The 16965-nt window shown below is 43.4% G+C and overlaps 1 protein-coding gene across 1 annotated transcript in view; it reads right to left on the reverse strand.

Moving 5' to 3' along the window:
• Positions 1 to 2322: 2322 nt before the first annotated feature.
• The window catches only part of LOC139268758 (uncharacterized), a 29776-nt gene continuing 15133 nt past the window's right edge, over positions 2323 to 16965 (reverse strand). The window contains exons 2-3 of the mRNA XM_070887430.1: positions 7574 to 7675; positions 2323 to 2668 (exon numbers count right to left, since the gene is read on the reverse strand). Of these exons, the coding sequence (XP_070743531.1) occupies positions 2445 to 2668; positions 7574 to 7675 (326 nt within the window). The 3' untranslated portion in view covers positions 2323 to 2444. The remainder of the gene's footprint in view (positions 2669 to 7573; positions 7676 to 16965) is intronic.

A 16965-nucleotide genomic window follows, 5' to 3' on the forward strand; every position in this document is an offset into this window, starting at 1 on the left:
ATTCTCATTTATAGTATTGGGAACTCCGATTTTACTATGAGGAAACCCCCTAACCACCCAAACACAACATAATACTTTTTTTTTAAAAACCCTCACATATTTAAAATTAATTGAAATTAAAGTGAATTAAATATTTTAGAAACAATATATACTTTTTGGATTTTTTTTGTGTTTTACTGGCGTTTAAAATATACTTACCTTAGTGGACAGCGTTTTTACTATAAAAATGTGTATTTAAATATTATTTTTATATATTTTAAAACTCTTACGCTGGTAAAAGTGGGCTATGCGCCTGCTTTTACCAGGTGTTAAAGAGTTTGACGAACATTCACTGGGCAAATAGCCCAATCTTGCCCATGCGAATGTCCTTCTCCCGGGGATGTGGAAGATCTGTCAAGAGGTATTTTGAAAGGTCGGAAAAGCCGGTTTTCGGCGCAATGCGTGCTTAAAACTGGCTTTTACGAGGTCTCGCTGGGTCCATGTGTATTCCGTACGGACCCGGCAAGGCCGGGATTTCAGGACCATTAGTTCTCATTGCTTAGCTAACATTTTTACTAGTGGTTCTCGGGGCACACGGTGAGGTGGGGGATATACCGTTTTATAATTGGGGTGTTACTACATTGTACATCCCATGGTATATCAAAGCCTCTGAATATGGTAACTGAATAGGGTTATATTTTTGGTTGGGTTTAAAAATGAATGCTTAATACGCTCGTATGTTTCTCTGTGTGCTATTTTAAAAATAAATGGGCTAAAGTCTCTTGAAAAATAATGCAGAGAGGAACAGAGTAGTTATGTTACGCAGTTGTCTGTGAACTTTGCTCATTGGAAAATATACACATTAAATTAACTTGCCTTTTTAAATTGAATTCTGAGATTTTGGGAATTGAATTGTGAAAACTGTAAATCACTGGCCTTCATGATTATTATAGTTCCTTTACATATTTACTCTATTTTTAATGTGTTACCTTTTTTGATGGTTTGAGGTATGATTGAAATAGACAGGAAGAACCTGCTTCAAAGTGATGGAACATATTGGGAGAGAATATATTGGCCTTGGAAGGAGTGCAGCGCAGTCACCAGAATGTTACCAGGGCTCCAAGAGTTAGATTAGATTACATAAACTAGGCTTGTATTCTCTGGAATATAGATGGTTAAGGGGTGATCTGATATGAGGATTATAAGATTTTAAAGAAATTGATGGGGTAGGTAGAAACGTATTCCACGGGTGGGGGAAGTCAAGGACAAGGGGATATAATCTTAAAATCAGAGCATTCAGGAGAGAAGTTAGGAAACACTTCTTCACACAAAGGATGGTAGAAGTGTGAAACTCTCTTACAAAAAACAGTTGATGTTATCTCAATTAATAATTTTAAATTGGAGGTCAATAGCTATTTGCTAGCCAAGGGTACTGGGGGATATGGAGCCTAGGCAGGTGGATGGAGTTAGAATATAATTTAGCTATCATCTCATTGAATGGCTCGAGGGGCTGTTCCTATACCAAAAGCAGTGCTGAATACTCCTGATGTTTCCTTCCTTCCAGCTGATTGACATTCCATATATTTTCTTGGCATTATATATTTCAAAATGGTGATAATAGCCACTTAACACACAGATGGTTCCTGGTTAATAGAAACAGGTTTTTAATGAATTCACCAGGGGAAAAAAAGGTGGGATTCAGTTTCTTGTGTTTCAGCCAGCTCCACAGTGATGTATAAAGACAAATGAGTACCAACGTTCTCCAAGAAGCTATGTTAATTGCTACTACTCTATGTGAAGGAAATGCACTTTGGACAGCCTCTGTCCTCATCTGCTCAGTATGTAAATGTACTGACCCATACGGAGGAGGAAGGTCTTTCATCTATGCTGAATTAGCTGACTTCAGCAGGGGTGGTGCTACAGTTGACTTTCATATCTCCCGCAAAAGCAAACAGAGTTCCTGCTCCTGAGCTCGCTGCAGAAATCCCCGCAAGTGGGTGTCCAGTAAAGACAGTATCGGCTATGACTTCCTCCCCTCAGCTGAGAAACCTACTGGCACTTGTCAACGAGGCTCAGCATGACAACAGCCCACCTGGGCGACGAACAAGTGGATCCGTAGCCAAGAAAGAGTCACTACTTTAGTGATGGAATGGAGCAAATATAATTCACTCTGAAGTATGTTAGTTATTGCTGTGAATCAGACACTGGAAGAGACCTGCATTCAGTACCAGTTGATGGAACCTGGAATACCCCTTTATAAATCTTAACAACTGCAGGGCACCAAAGTTTTAAAACATTCTCCCAACAGTACACAATGCAATAAGGAAATAAATTACAAATTAATAAAAGCATAAGTGGTTTATTGTTTTCAAAAAAGTTAACTTTACAAAAACTCTTAAAAAAAAAATTAAAACTATACTAAACAATTGTGTAAAATGTACATATCTGACCACTACAGTGTCTTATCAGTTGTGGTTATTGTTGGTCCGATTAACAGCCATAGCGACAGTTGAGATCAGGGCCCCCATCATTTCCATGAAGCACATGTCTCTCCTTTCTGCAGCCTCCCTGTCCAGTCGACGCTGCTCAGCCTCAAACTCCAGGTACCTGCGCTGCATTTCCTGCTGACATATCATGTAATCGTATAAGACGTTGCCAGTCTCTCCCTTTTTGCATTTCTTTTTGCCATCTGCAAATTCAATTTTTTTTTTTTAATTAGATTCAAAAATCAGCAGACACAGCAGTGTTGAGTCTAATTCAGGACCCTTTGCTTCACTGATGGTGTACAGAATTATTGATGGAGAGAGAAGTGCCCTGAACTAAAAAGAAGCAGCCATGGAGTAGAGATGGACACCGGTTCCGTTGCCAATATGATTTGCACCAAGCAGGAAGAAACCGTGGCGATCCCTGTGCCTCCTGGCAACCAGCATCTTGGGAGCAGGATGTCAGCCTCCCTTTCGGCAGCAATGGGGTCAGACAATGGGAAATAGTTTACAAGAAGAAAAATTACATAAAAAGAGAGTATTAAAATAAATTAATGGAACTACTGGCAGGAAGGGTGCAGGTAGAATACAAGAACTGATCCACCAGTGAAATGAAGCCTTTGACTCTTGGATCACTGGAATTCAGTAATTCTACTTTAACCAAAAACTTTTAATGTGCTTAAAAATGAAATGATTAATTGACCCTTACAAATTCTGGTGACACAATTGGCTCATGATCATACGGAATCAGAAGTTGCTAATAACCTATGGTGCTTCAGATAATTCATTATATGTATTTTCTTTATTACTTTTTGGGATGTGGGTGACAGTGACAATATGAAAGCTTTCATGGTCACTTTCTGGTGCTACCACACCAATTTCCAGATTTATAAAGTTCAATTTGATCGCAGGACCTCTGGGTCATTAGTCGAATACAATAACTACTCGGCTCCTCCACCCTTGTATTGTGTGGTTCCGTTCTCCAGCTAATGAATCGAACATTTCTAAAGGTTTTGACATTCTTGAGTCTGTTGTTGATTGCAAAAGACTGAATACATTCATCTCACAATCAGCTGCATTTCCTAACACACTCCCACCCTCCCTCTCTGTGCCACAACAGATTGAGAAGGACTGATAAACGAGTCTGGACAGAAACAGGAAAGGGAGATCACAATGGAGATGGGAGGTAGCAGAAAATGTGTACATGCAAGTCTAATAGTTAATATTTTTTGGATGAGTCTGTGAAGCTGAAGGATATTCATGCTGGAGAACAATTGGGAGATTGTCAGCATGAAGCACAGAACGGGTTGGCTCCAAGGGACTGCCCAAGAAGGAGGACACGGTACAGCTCCCTTGACTATGTCGCAACAAATTGTTTTAAGTCGAACGGTAGAAGATTGCCCATTTTAGCGATCTTCATGGACTCTGAGTGAGACAACAACTTGTATTATTATAGCACATTTATAGTAAAACATCGCAAGGCATTTTACAGGAATGTTATAAGTCAATACATTTCTGTTAATTCAGTGCTAATTACTGGTAGTTTGCACCCTACAAGTGGATTGATGGTCTATACTTTTGTTAATGTGGGGTAGTAGATGGAGAAGACCTCCATCCCATGACGAGATTCTGTCCATACTATACTGCACTCACCCAGTGCCTCTTAAATATTCACTAGTGCATCTGAAAAGAGAAGTATCGTTCCCTCAAGTCCAACTAAGGGAACGATCCCCCACGTACACTCTGGAATTTCCTCCCTAAATTTCTCTCCTCCTTAAAACCCACCTCTTTGACCAAGCTTTTAGTTAGATATGCATGGAATGTAGTGATTGACACTTTAGTGCTCTTAAAAACCTAGAGAAAAAGCTACATTTTTTAGGGTTACACTGCAGTCAGTCCCCAACTGAGGCAGTGCGAACAAGGTGGGGGTGGGGTGTTGCATGAGCTCAAGTTCCCTTTACGTTGATGACATTCAATCAGTGTTCAACCTAAAAACCATTTGCCGCTTCTACACTCTGATACGAAATAAACTGTGGTAAATCAGAGGTGTTACCAACTTTTACATAATTTATCCCAAGATACAGAGTAAAGCTCCCTCTACACTCTCCCATCAAACACTTCCAGGGCAGATATAGCACAGGTTAGATAGAGTAAAACTCGCTTTACACTGTCTCATCAAACATTCCCTGGGCAGATATAGAGTAAAGCTCCCTATACACTGTCCCATCAAACACTCCCAGAACAGGTACAGCACGGGTTAGATACAGAGTAACGGACCAAGACAGAAAATTATAAGTATTCTATCCTGTAAGTATTATAAGTATTCACCCACATGCCCATTTTTCACCTGTGAGCCTAGATAGTGGCTGCAATCGGAATCACCACAGAGCCCAATCTTATCTTCACCCACCTTTCACGGCGCAAGGGTGACAAGAGAGCGATGGGGCTGGGGCAGGATTTGCTTTCCCGCCCCCCCCTCCCTCATGCTGATGCAGCTCTACCCCCTTCACCATGACTGCGGGTCATGCTGGCACACAGTCAATCAACACAGCTCACACGAGTAGGCCATTCAGCCCCTCGAGCCTGTTCTGCCATTCATTTGGATCATTACTGACCTGACCTCAGTTCCATTTCCCCGGCTTAGTGCCATATCCCTTGATATCCTTACCCAACAGAAATCTATTGATCTCAGTCTTGACAGCTGTAATTGACCTCCAGCCTTCACTGATTTTTTGGGGGGAGAGAGTTCCAGATTTCCACTGACCTTTGTGTGAAGAAGTGCTTCCTGACATCCCCGCTGAAGGGCCTGGCTCTAATTTTAAGATTATGCCCCCCTTGTTCTAGACTCTCCCAACAGAGGAAATAGTTTCTCTCTATCTACCCTATCAAATCATTTAATCATCTTAAACACCTCAATCAGATCACCCCTGATTCTTCTAAGCTCGTGGGAATACAAGCTCAGAGAGAAAACCATTTCCATTCCTGCTCTGTGTTGTCTTTAGCCGGTCGAGCGAGTGGAATCGCAAAAGTGTTTTGTGTTATAAAAATGAATACTTTAAACATATGTTGCTGTTGGACCGTGGCACGTGGTGCAATTTCAAACCAGTTGCGGAGGATGTGAAATGTTGTGTTTGCAGCAATTTGTCACACATGCAGGAGCCTCTGAATCTATCAGTGCTGAGCAGCAGTGGCAAGTGCCAGTACTGGTTAGCTGGGTGACTCACTCCCGCTCGGCTTCAAGTGGCGTGCAGTCGACAGTTGATGTAACCCCTTGATACTGCAGCACGGAGCCCCCTGGCTCATTCCACTATCAGTGTCATTGGAGAGGTCTCACAGTCAATCAAAACAAAGGCATTTCGTGGAAGGAAAGAAATAAAGAAAGACTGACGTCTGTTGTTGTTGCTGCTGACTTTACCTCCCAAAGCACTTTGCAGCCAATTTTAAAGTGTAGTCACTGTTGTAATCTAGGGAAATGCTGCAGCCAATTTGCGCACAGCAAGATCCCTCGAGCAGCAATTTGATAAGCAGTTAATCTGCTTTACTGATAAATACTGGTCGGGACATCAGGGAGAACTCCCCCCTGCTGCTCTTCAAAATAGTGCCATGGAATCTTTTACGTCCATCTGAAAGGACAGACGGGGCCTCAATTTAACGTCTCATCTAAAAGACTGCACCTCCCACAGTGCAGCACTCCTTCAACACTGCACTGGGAGTGTCAGGCAAGATTATGTGCTCAAGTCTCTGGAGTGGGATCTAAACCCACTTGAACCTTCTGACTCAGACACGAGAGTGCTGCCCACTTAGCCACGGCTGACAAACTAAGCTAGGATACAATTCCAGGATACATCCAAAGATCCCGAGAGAATTATTTTAGCTATGAGGAAAGATTGGATAGGCTGGGTTTGTTTTCTTTGTAACAGAGGTGGCTGAGGGGAGGCCTCATTGAAGTGTATCAAATTATGAAGGGCCTAGATATAGTGGGTGGCATGGACCTATTTCCCTTAGCAGAGGGGTCAACAACCAGAGGGCATAGATTTAAAGTCATTGGTAGGAGGTTTCGAAGAAATTTGAGGGGAAATTTCTTCACCCAGAGGGTGGTGGGGTTCTGGAACTCACTGCCTGAAAGGGTGGCAGAGGCAGAAACCCTCACCACATTTTAAAAGTACTTTGATGTGCACCTGATGTGTCATAACCTACAGGGCTACGGACCAAAAGCTGGAATAGGCTGGGTAGCTCTTTGCTGGTGCAGACACGATGGGCTGAAATGGCCTCCTTCCATGCTGTAAATTTCTATGATTCTATAAGTGTTTAAACTCTTGCCAGAGTTACTGAAGATCATGAGAATGAACCATATAATTTGGACATGTTTATTTGTACTGTTAAAATGGCCATTCCTTGTCTCTGATTGGTCCCCTTAGAGGATAAGCCACACCGAGGTTTCTCTGGAATGTGTAACTGGAACCGCCCAGCCCAAGTTCTCACTGACTTCGCAAATTGTAACTCGATTCATTTTGACTACCAGAAGCCACACAGGATAGATCTCTCCAGAAGCCACCAAGTGCCAGTTGAAGTCCCTTACCCCAGTGCAAGTGCGTCCGCCCCCACCCCCCCCCCCGTAGTGCAAGTGCTGCCCTCTACCAGCTGAAGTCCCTTACCCCAGTGCAAGTGCATCCCTCCCCCAGCCCAAGTCCCTTACCTCAGCGCAAGTGCACCCACCCCTCCAGATGGGGCATTGTGTGCGGATTGTTAACAGGTTTATTGGGCATGAAGTGTCAGTGTCATGACTTCTGGATTTCATCCACTCCAACAATGTCTGCCCAGCGGGGAGCTCAGGGTAGGGAGCTCAGGGCTGCTAAATCACCGGGGAAATGGGAGCTCCAGAAACAGGGGAATTATCTCCAGGCTCGTAGTCGGAATGATTCAGGTTCGGGTCCGGCACTTCTGGTCTGGGCGGGGACTCCACAGTATAAATAGTCACTTCGATATAATTTTGCTTTGGAATTGCAGGATTTATTTTGAATGGAAAGTAAAAAAACATTATTTTGTAATTGGCAAATTCAACAAGCCAAAGAAAACAAAGTGGGTTAATTCTGTTCAGTCAATGTACTTACGCATGTTGGTGCCTCTAGGTCTCTCTTCAGCTCCATACCTATAGTCATCACCTGAAGATGATGAGGTGGAGGGTTTGTCCAACACCTCACCAGTGACATCACCTGCAGTTTAAAGATAATGAACACTGGATTAATTCACAGTTCTTACTGTGCGAAACTCCAGTTTACATGACAGTACCAAGGGGCGATCGTGTCTATGAAAAACTACCCTCCCGCTAATGATGTGCTGGAATACAGTTCCACGACACCAACAGCTTTCATGTGATTTGCCCTTTATTTAAGTGCGAACCTTAATGGTGAGTGTCAGCTGGCTATTGGAGCAAGGAGCGGCATCACCAATGATCCTGACCCCTTGTCCTTTGCCCATGTGCGTTTTCCAGCACACCCCACTTAATGGCAACCAGGAGCAAAGTATGAAATTTACATTCCCCACATTAATCATGGCTTTTCTGAGCCAGACGGGTGATCTTATGGCTAAATTAAAGGCAAATTTGTACTGTAAATTCATGTCCACTGAAAACTAGATGGTTAAGACACTCTCCACCCACAAAGGATGGTGTTTTTATCCACTGAACTTATTCAATTTGTAAATACTGTGCAATATTGGCTGTTTGGATGTACTTACAAAGAAATAAATAATTTGCATTTTACAAGTGCCTTACTGGACATCCCAAACACAATGGGCCTGAAACTGCGGCCTCACCGGGTCCGTATGGAACCAGGAAGACTCCGGAAGCGCCAGTTTTCTGACCTGTCAAGGTTGTGCTCGACAGATCCTCCACATCTTCGGGAGAAGGACATTCGCATGTGCGAGATTGTGCTATTTGCCCATCTCTTGTGCCTGGTAAAAGCAGGCGCATAGCCTACTTTTACCAGCGCAGGAGTTTTAAAACATATAGAAAAAAAGTTTTAAACATATTTTTATGTTTAAAAACTCTGTCCACTAAGGTGACTTTATTTTAAGCCCTAATTACAACACTTTAAAAAAAAAAAAGTTTTTTTTTCAACACATTTAATTTAAATATGTGAGGTGTTTTAAAAATATTTTTTATAATGTATTTGGCGGGGGGGGGGTTACTCATTCATAATAATGAGAACCCGTACTTGCGGAGTTCCCATTATTATGAATGAGAATACTGTACCTTCATTGGCTTTCCAGCTTCTCCCTCCGCATCTCCAAGAAGTGAATGCGCTCCAATGTGCAGGAAGAGGAAGCCTCCGACCGGAATCGCTGGAGGGCGCAGGAGCAAAAGGTAGGTGTGGATCTTTTTCCTTATTTTTCGAGGTCCCGTCTGCCCACTCAGGGGAAGCCCAGAACCAGGATTTCAGGCCCTATACCTGTACCTAGGATGGATTACTTTAGAAGTGCAGTCATTGTTGTTTGGGTAAACTTGTGTAACCAGCTTCAATAGTGACTGGGTTCAAATTTGCACTGGACAGGACAACTCATTGTTTTTCTTTTATTCGTTCTTGGAATCTGGCGTGGTCACAATTAATGCCCTAGATATGGTGATGGTGGGCCACTCTCTTGAACTGCATCTGAGTGGCTTGCTATGCCACTTCAGGGGCCATTAAGAGTCAATCATGAAGGGCAGGACTAGAGTCACATGTAGTCTGGATGGAATAGGGATAGCACGTTCCTTATTAGTGATCCAGTTGGGTTTTTAAGACATTCTGGCAGCTTTCATGGTCACTTTTTAAGGTGCTAGCATGAATTTATTAAATTCAATTTCACAACCTGTAAAAAATCAGTAGTGTTTTTAATTGAAGGTAAAGGATTTACGACTGAATCATCATATGATTGACTAGGTTATGTTGGTAGCTTTCTATACACTTAGTCACCTTAGTTTAAATCCCACTCCAGGGGCTTGAGCACATATATCTAGGCTGACACACCAGTGCAGTGCTGAGGGAGCGCTGCATTGCCGGAGGTGCTGTCTTTAGGATGAGACGTTAAACTGAGGTCCTGTCTGCCCCCTCAGGTGGATGTAAAAGATCCCATGGCACTATTTCAAAAAAGAGCAGGGGAGTTATCCCCAGTGTCCTGGCCAATATTTATTCCTCAACCAACATAACAAACACAGATTATCTGGTCATTATCACATTGCGGTTTGTGGGAGCTTGCTGTGCACAAATTGGCTGCTGTGTTTCCCACATTACAGCAGTGACTATACTCCAAAAGTACTTCATTGGCTGTAAAGTGCTTTGAGACGTCCGGTGGTCATGAAAGAAGGGAGGGATTCAAATTCCTGGGGCATTGGAATCGGTTCTGGGGGAGGTGGGACTAGTACAAACTGGATGGTCTGCACCTGGGCAGGACCGGAACCAATATCCTAGGGGGAGTGTTTGCTAGTGCTGTTGGGGAGGAGTTAAACTAATATGGCAGGGGGATGGGAACCTATGCAGGGAGACAGAGGGAAATAAAATGGAGTCAGAAGCAAAAGATAGAAAGGAGAATAGTAAAAGTGGAGGCCAGAGAAACCCAAGGCAAAAAACACAAAGGGCCACATTACACCAAAATTCTAAAGGGGCAAAGTGTGTTAGAAAGACAAGCCTGAAGGCTCTGTGCCTCAATGCGAAGAGTATTCAGAATAAGGTGGATGAATTAACTGCGCAGATAGCAGTTAACGGGTATGATGTCATTGGCATCACAGAGACATGGCTCCAGAGTGACCAAGGCTGGGAACTCAACATCCAAGGGTATTCAGCAGTTAGGAAGGATAGACAGAAAGGAAAAAGGCGGGGTGGCGTTGCTGGTTAAAGAGGAAATTAATGCAATAATAAGGAGGGACATTAGCCTGGATGATGTGGAATCGGTATGGGTGGAGCTGCGGAATTCCAAAGGGCAGAAAACGTTAGTGGGAGTTGTGTACATGCCACCAAACAGTAGTAGTGAGGTTGGGGACAGCATTAAACAAGAAATAAGGGATGTGTGCAATAAAGGTACAACAGTTATCATGGGCGACTTTAATCTTCAGAGTGATTGGGCGAACCAAACTGGTAGCAATGCGGTGGAGGAGGATTTCCTGGAGTGTATTAGGGATGGTTTTCTAGATCAATATGTCGAGGATCCAACTAGAGAGTTGGCCATCCTAGACTGGGTGATGTGTAATGAGGAGGGACTAATTAGCAATCTAGTTGTGCGAGGCCCCTTGGGGAAGAGTGACCATAATATGGTAGAATTCTTTATTAAGATGGAGAGTGACACAGTTAATTCGGAAACTAGGGTCCTGAACTTAAGAAAAGGTAACTTTGACGGTATGACGTGTGAATTGGCTAGAATAGACTGGCAAAGGATACTTAAAGGGTTGACGGTGGATAAGCAATGGCAAACATTTAAAGATCACATGGATGAACTTCATGGATGTACATCCCTGTCTGGAGTAAAAATAAAACGGGGAAGGTGGCTCAACCATGGCTAACAAGGGAAATTAAGGATAGTGTTAAAGCCAAGGAAGAGGCATATAATTTGGCTAGAAAAAGCAACAAACCTGAGGACCGGGAGAAAGTTAGAATTCAACAGAGGAAGACTAAGGGTTTAATTAAGAGGGGGAAAATAGAGTACGAGAGAAAGCTTGCAGGGAACCTAAAAATGTGAAGAGAAAAAGATTAGTGAAGACAAACGTAGGTCCCTTGCAGTCGGATTCAGGTGAAATTATAATGGGGAATAAAGAAATGGCAGACCAATTGACCAAATATTTCGGTTCTGTCTTCACAAATAACCTTCTGATTGTACTAGGGGACAGTAGGTCTAGTGAGAAGGAGGAACTGAAGGATATCCTTATTAGGCGGGAAATTGATGGGATTGAAGGCCGATAAATCCCCGGGGTTTGATAGTCTGCATCCCAGAGTACTTAAGGAAGTGGCCCTAGAAATAGTGGATGCATTGGTGATCATTTTCCAACAGTCTATCGACTCTGGATCAGTTCCTATGGGCTGGAGGATAGCTAATGTAACACCACTTTTTAAGAAAGGAGGGAGAGAGAAAACGGGTAATTATAGACTGGTTAACCTGACCTCAGTAGTGGGGAAAATGTTGGAATCAATCATTAAGGATGAAATAGCAGCGCATTTGGAAAGCGGTGTCAGGATCGGACCAAGTCAGCATGGATTTATGAAAGGGAAATCATGCTTGACGAATCTTCTGGAATTTTTTGAGGATGTAACTAGCAGAGTGGACAAGGGAGAACCAGTGGATGAGATGTATTTGGACTTTCAAAAGGCTTTTGACAAGGTCCCGCACAAGAGATTGGTGTGCAAAATCAAAGCGCATGGTATTGGGGCTAATGTACTGATGTGGATAGAGAACTGGTTGGCAGACAGGAAGCAGAGAGTTGGGATAAACGGGTCCTTTTCAGAATGGCAGGCTGTGACTAGTGCCGCAGGGCTCAGTGCTGGGACCCCAGCTCTTTACAATTTAGATGAAGGAATTGAGTGTAATATCTCCAAGTTTGCGGATGACACTAAACTGGGTGGCGGTGTGAGCTGTGAGAAGGACGTGAAGAGGCTGCAGGGTGACTTGGACAGGTTAGGTGAGTGGGCAAATGCATGGCAGATGCAGTATAATGTGGATAAATGTGAGGTTATCCATTTTGGGGGCAAAAACAGGAAGGCAGAATATTATCTGGATGGCAGCAGATTAGGAAAAGGGGAGGTGCAACGAGACCTGGGTGTCATGGTACATCAGTCATTGAAGGTTGGCATGCAGGTACAGCAGGCGGTTAAGAAGGCAAATGGTATGTTGGCCTTCATAGCTAGGGGTTTTGAGTATAGGAGCAGGGAGGTCTTGCTGCATTTGTTCAGGGCCTTAGTGAGGCCACACCTGGAGTATTGTGTACAATTTTGGTCTCCAAACTTGAGGAAGGACATTCTTGCTATTGAGGGAGTGCAGCAAAGATTCCCAGGATGACAGGACTGGCATATCAAGAAAGACTGGATCAACTGGGCTTGTATTCACTGGAGTTCAGAAGAATGAGAGGGGATCTCATAGAAATGTTTAAAATTCTGACGGGTTTAGACAGGTTAGATGCAGGAAGAATGTTCCCAATGTTGGGGATGTCCAGAACCAGGGGTCACAGTCTAAGGATAAGGGGTAAGCCATTTAGGAGCGAGATGAGGAGAAACTTCTTAACCCAGAGAGTGGTGAACCTGTGGAATTCTCTACCACAGGAAGTTGTTGAGGCCAATTCACTAAATATATTCAAATAGGAGTTAGATGTAGTCCTTACTACTAGGGGATTCGGCGAGAAAGCAGGAATGGGGTACTGAAGCTGCATGTTCAGCCATGAACTCATTGAATGGTGGTGCAGGCTTGAAGGGCCGAATGGCCTACTCCTGCACCTATTTTCTATGTTTCTATACCAGTTGCCTTCCTAATTGCTTGCTGCACCTGCATGTTAACTTTCTGTGATTTCTGCACAAGACACCCAAATCCCTCTGCATAATAACTTTTACTTGTCTCTTTTCTATTCTTCCTATCGAAGTGGATAAATTCCCATTTCTCCACATTATACTCCATCTGCTACCTTCTAGCCCAATCACTTGACCCTTTGCTGCCTCTTTAGCCTCCTCACAGCTTACTTTCCCTCACTGCTTTGTATTGTCAGCAAACATGGATACATTAAGCTCGGTCCCTTTATCTAAGTTGTTATAGATTGTAAATAGCTGAGGCCCAAGCACTGATCCTTGTAGCACCCAACATGTTACAACCTTCCAACCCGAAAATGACCCATTTATTCCTATTATTTTCTATCCATTAACTAATTCTCAAACCAAGCTAATAGATTACCTCAATCCCATGCAACAAATTGTGCAGCAACATCTTGTGGGGCACCTTAGTGAATGCCTTTTGAAAATCCAAATATACATCCACTGGTTCCCCCTTATCTAACCTGCTAGTTACACCCTGAAAAAACTCAGATGTGTCAAACGCAATTTCCCTTTCATAAAACCATGTTGACCCTGCCTAATCATATTATGAGTTCATAAGTGCCCTGATTATCACATCCCTAAAAATAGAATCTAGCATTTCCCTACTACCGATGTCAGGCTAACTGGTCCATAGTTCTGTTTTCTCTATCCCTCCTTTCTTGAAGAAAGGCCAATTTAGAATATGCGCCCAGGAAAACTCAGCATCTTCCGACAAGGTGAAAATTTGTTTTGAGAGTATTCCACTTGGTTAAGGCGTTGCAGATCGTCGTCCATGCAGTTCAGATTTTTGTTTTCGGAGTGTCTACTCTCAGATATACGGTGGTACTTTGAGAGTTGCAAAACCCCTCCCCACAGCAGGGGATTCTGGGAGCAGGGCCTCAGCAACACATCACTGTTCAACAGACAAATTCTGGAGATACAGAGGGCGTGGGCCAGACACCTCGGAGTGATTTTAATGCATTTTGAGTTGCATTGTGCCACTGAGTGTTACCACAGGCCAACGACGAAAAGAAAAATAACTTAATTACATACCCCCATACAAATTTTTAAAAGTTTCTATACATTTTTTTATTTTTCAAGGGGAAGATTGATTTAGGTCTTGAACTATTCCTTTAAATTATATAATTTGACTTATCTAAATACACGTAAAATATTTTGAACAGATGCTTTACATTAGAAACACATTAAGCAGAATATTCAACATACCCTGGTGGAATAATTATTCTATTTTTGTGAGGCTGGTTAACTCGCATGCTATAAAACCATAAGTTACAGTCAATGGGCTCAATTTTCCCCAGTGATTTGTGCTGCTTTTTTTGGCCTAAGTTTTAAAAACACAAATTTCCCCAATCGATGTGCGCCAGTGTAACTCAGTTAATTACGATTTTTTTAGGTTACTTTTTTTTTGCATCATACCTGATGTCTGCGGCAGTTTTTCTCAAGTATGTAAATTTCTCCTCGGTCGGCGTATCTGACCACTCCCGAAAAACCAGTGCACATCAAAAAATTGACAGAAAGAAGCCATTGTTTTTATGCAAAGTTTTGGAGGGAGTAAAGAACAGTTAACCATGAATAAAGCATAAATTGTTTTACCTTAAAACGCAGGAAATGGAAGTTTAATGGAATCCTTTAAGTTTTCATTTCTTTTTAAACTGACACACCACTACCAAACATCTGCAAACAGGGCTCGAGGGTCGGGGCGTCGGCCAGCAGAATCTGATACTCGCCCAGACACAGGGACTCGGGACTTGGCTTCAAAAGAAGCCTGGGGGGAAGGGGCTGTGGAAGGCATATGGAGGGCATCAGAAGTCTGCACTATGCATCAAATGATGCCCGGGGGCGGGACACACACACACAACTGATTCAACGTCATCACATGAGGAACCTCACAGCATGTACGGTGATGGGCAGGAGGCCTTACCCGCATCGTGTATATCGCGACAGGCATTCATACCTGCACCTGAGTGATAGAAACACAGAAAATAGGTGCAGGAGTAGGCCATTTGGCCCTTTGAGCCTGCACCGCCATTCAATAAGATCATGGCTGATTATTCACCTCAGTACCCCTTTCCTGCTTTCTCTCCATACCCCTTGAACCCCTTAGCCGTCAGAAACATAGAAAATAGGTGCAGGAGTAAGTCATTCGACCCCTCGAGGTTGCACCGCCATTCAATATCATGGCTGATCATTCCCTCAGTACCCCTTTCCTGCTTTCTCTCCATACCCCTTGATCCCATTAGCCACAAGGGCCATATCTAACTCTCTCTTGAATAGATCCAATGAACTGGCATCAACAACTCTCTGCGGCAGGGAATTCCATAGGTTAACAACTTTTGAGTGAAGAAGTTTCTCCTCATCTCAGTCCTAAATGGGGGACCCCTTATCCTAAGACTATGTCCCCTGGTTCTGGACTTCCCCAACATCGTGACCATTCTTCCTGCATCGAACCTGTCCAGTCCCGTCAGAATCTTACACGTTTCTATGAGATCCCCTCTCATCCTTCTAAACTCCAGTGAATAATGGCCCAGTTGATCCAGCCTCTCCTCATATGTCAGTCCAGCCATCCCTGGAATCAGTCTGGTGAACCTTCGCTGCACTCCCTTAATAGCAAGAACGTCCTTCCTCAGATTAGGAGACCAAAACTGAACACAATATTCCAGGTGAGGCCTCACCAAGGCCCTGTACAACTGCAGTAAGACCTCCCTGCTCCTATACTCAAATCCCCTAGCTATGAAGGCCAACATACCATTTGCTGCCTTCACCACCTGCTGTACCTGCATGCCCACTTTCAGTAACTGATGAACCATGACACCCAGGTCTCGTTGCACCTCCCCTTTTCCTAATCTGCCACCATTCAGATAATATTCTGCCTTCGTGTTTTTGCCCCCAAAATGGATAACCTCACATTTATCCACATTATACTGCATCTGCATTTGCCCACTCACCTAACCTGTCCAAGTCACCCTGCAGCCTCTTAGCGTTCTCCTCACAGCTCACACCGCCACCCAGTTTAGTGTCATCCGCAAACTTGGAGATATTACATTCAATTCCTTCATCTAAATCGTTAATGTATATTGTAAAGAGCTGGGGTCCCAGCACTGAGCCCTGCGGCACTCCACTAGTCACTGCTTGCCATTCTGAAAAGGACCCATTTATCCCGACTCTCTGCTTCCTGTCTGCCAACCAGTTTTCTATCCACGTCAGTACATTACCCCCAATACCATGTGCTTTGATTTTGCACATCAATCTCTTGTGCGGGACCTTGTCAAAAGCCTTTTGAAAGTCAAAATACACCACATCCACTGGTTCTCCCTTGTCCACTCTGCTAGTTACATCCTCAAAAAATTCCAGAAGATTCGTCAAGCATGATTTCCCTTTCATAAATCCATGCTGACTTGGTCCGATCCTGACACCGCTTTCCAAATGCGCTGCTATTTCATCCTTAATGATTGATTCCAACATTTTCCCCACTACTGCTGACAGGCTAACCGGTCTATAATTACCCGTTTTCTCTCCCTCCTTTTTTTTTTAAAAAGTGGTGTTACATTAGCTACCCTCCAGACTATGGGAACTGATCCAGAGTCGATAGACTGTTGGAAAATGATCTCAATGCATCCACTATTTCTAGGGCCACTTTCTTAAGTACTCTGGGTTGCAGACTATCAGGCCCCGGGATTTATCGGCCTTCAATCCCATCCATTTCCCGAGCACAATTTCCCGCCTAATAAGGATATCCTTCAGTTCCTCCTTCTCAATAGCCCCACTGTCCCCTTGTACATTCGGAAGGTTATTTGTGTCTTCCTTCGTGAAGACAGAACCGAAGTATTTGTCCAATGGGTCTGTCATTTCTTTGTTCACCATTATAATTCACCTGAATCCTACTGCAAGGGATCTATGTTTGTCTTCACTAATCTTTTTCTCTTCACATATTTATAGAAGCTTTTGCAGTCAGTTTTTATGTT

The sequence above is a fragment of the Pristiophorus japonicus genome, chromosome 8, assembly GCF_044704955.1.
Source record: "Pristiophorus japonicus isolate sPriJap1 chromosome 8, sPriJap1.hap1, whole genome shotgun sequence".
Lineage (NCBI taxonomy): Eukaryota > Metazoa > Chordata > Chondrichthyes > Pristiophoridae > Pristiophorus > Pristiophorus japonicus.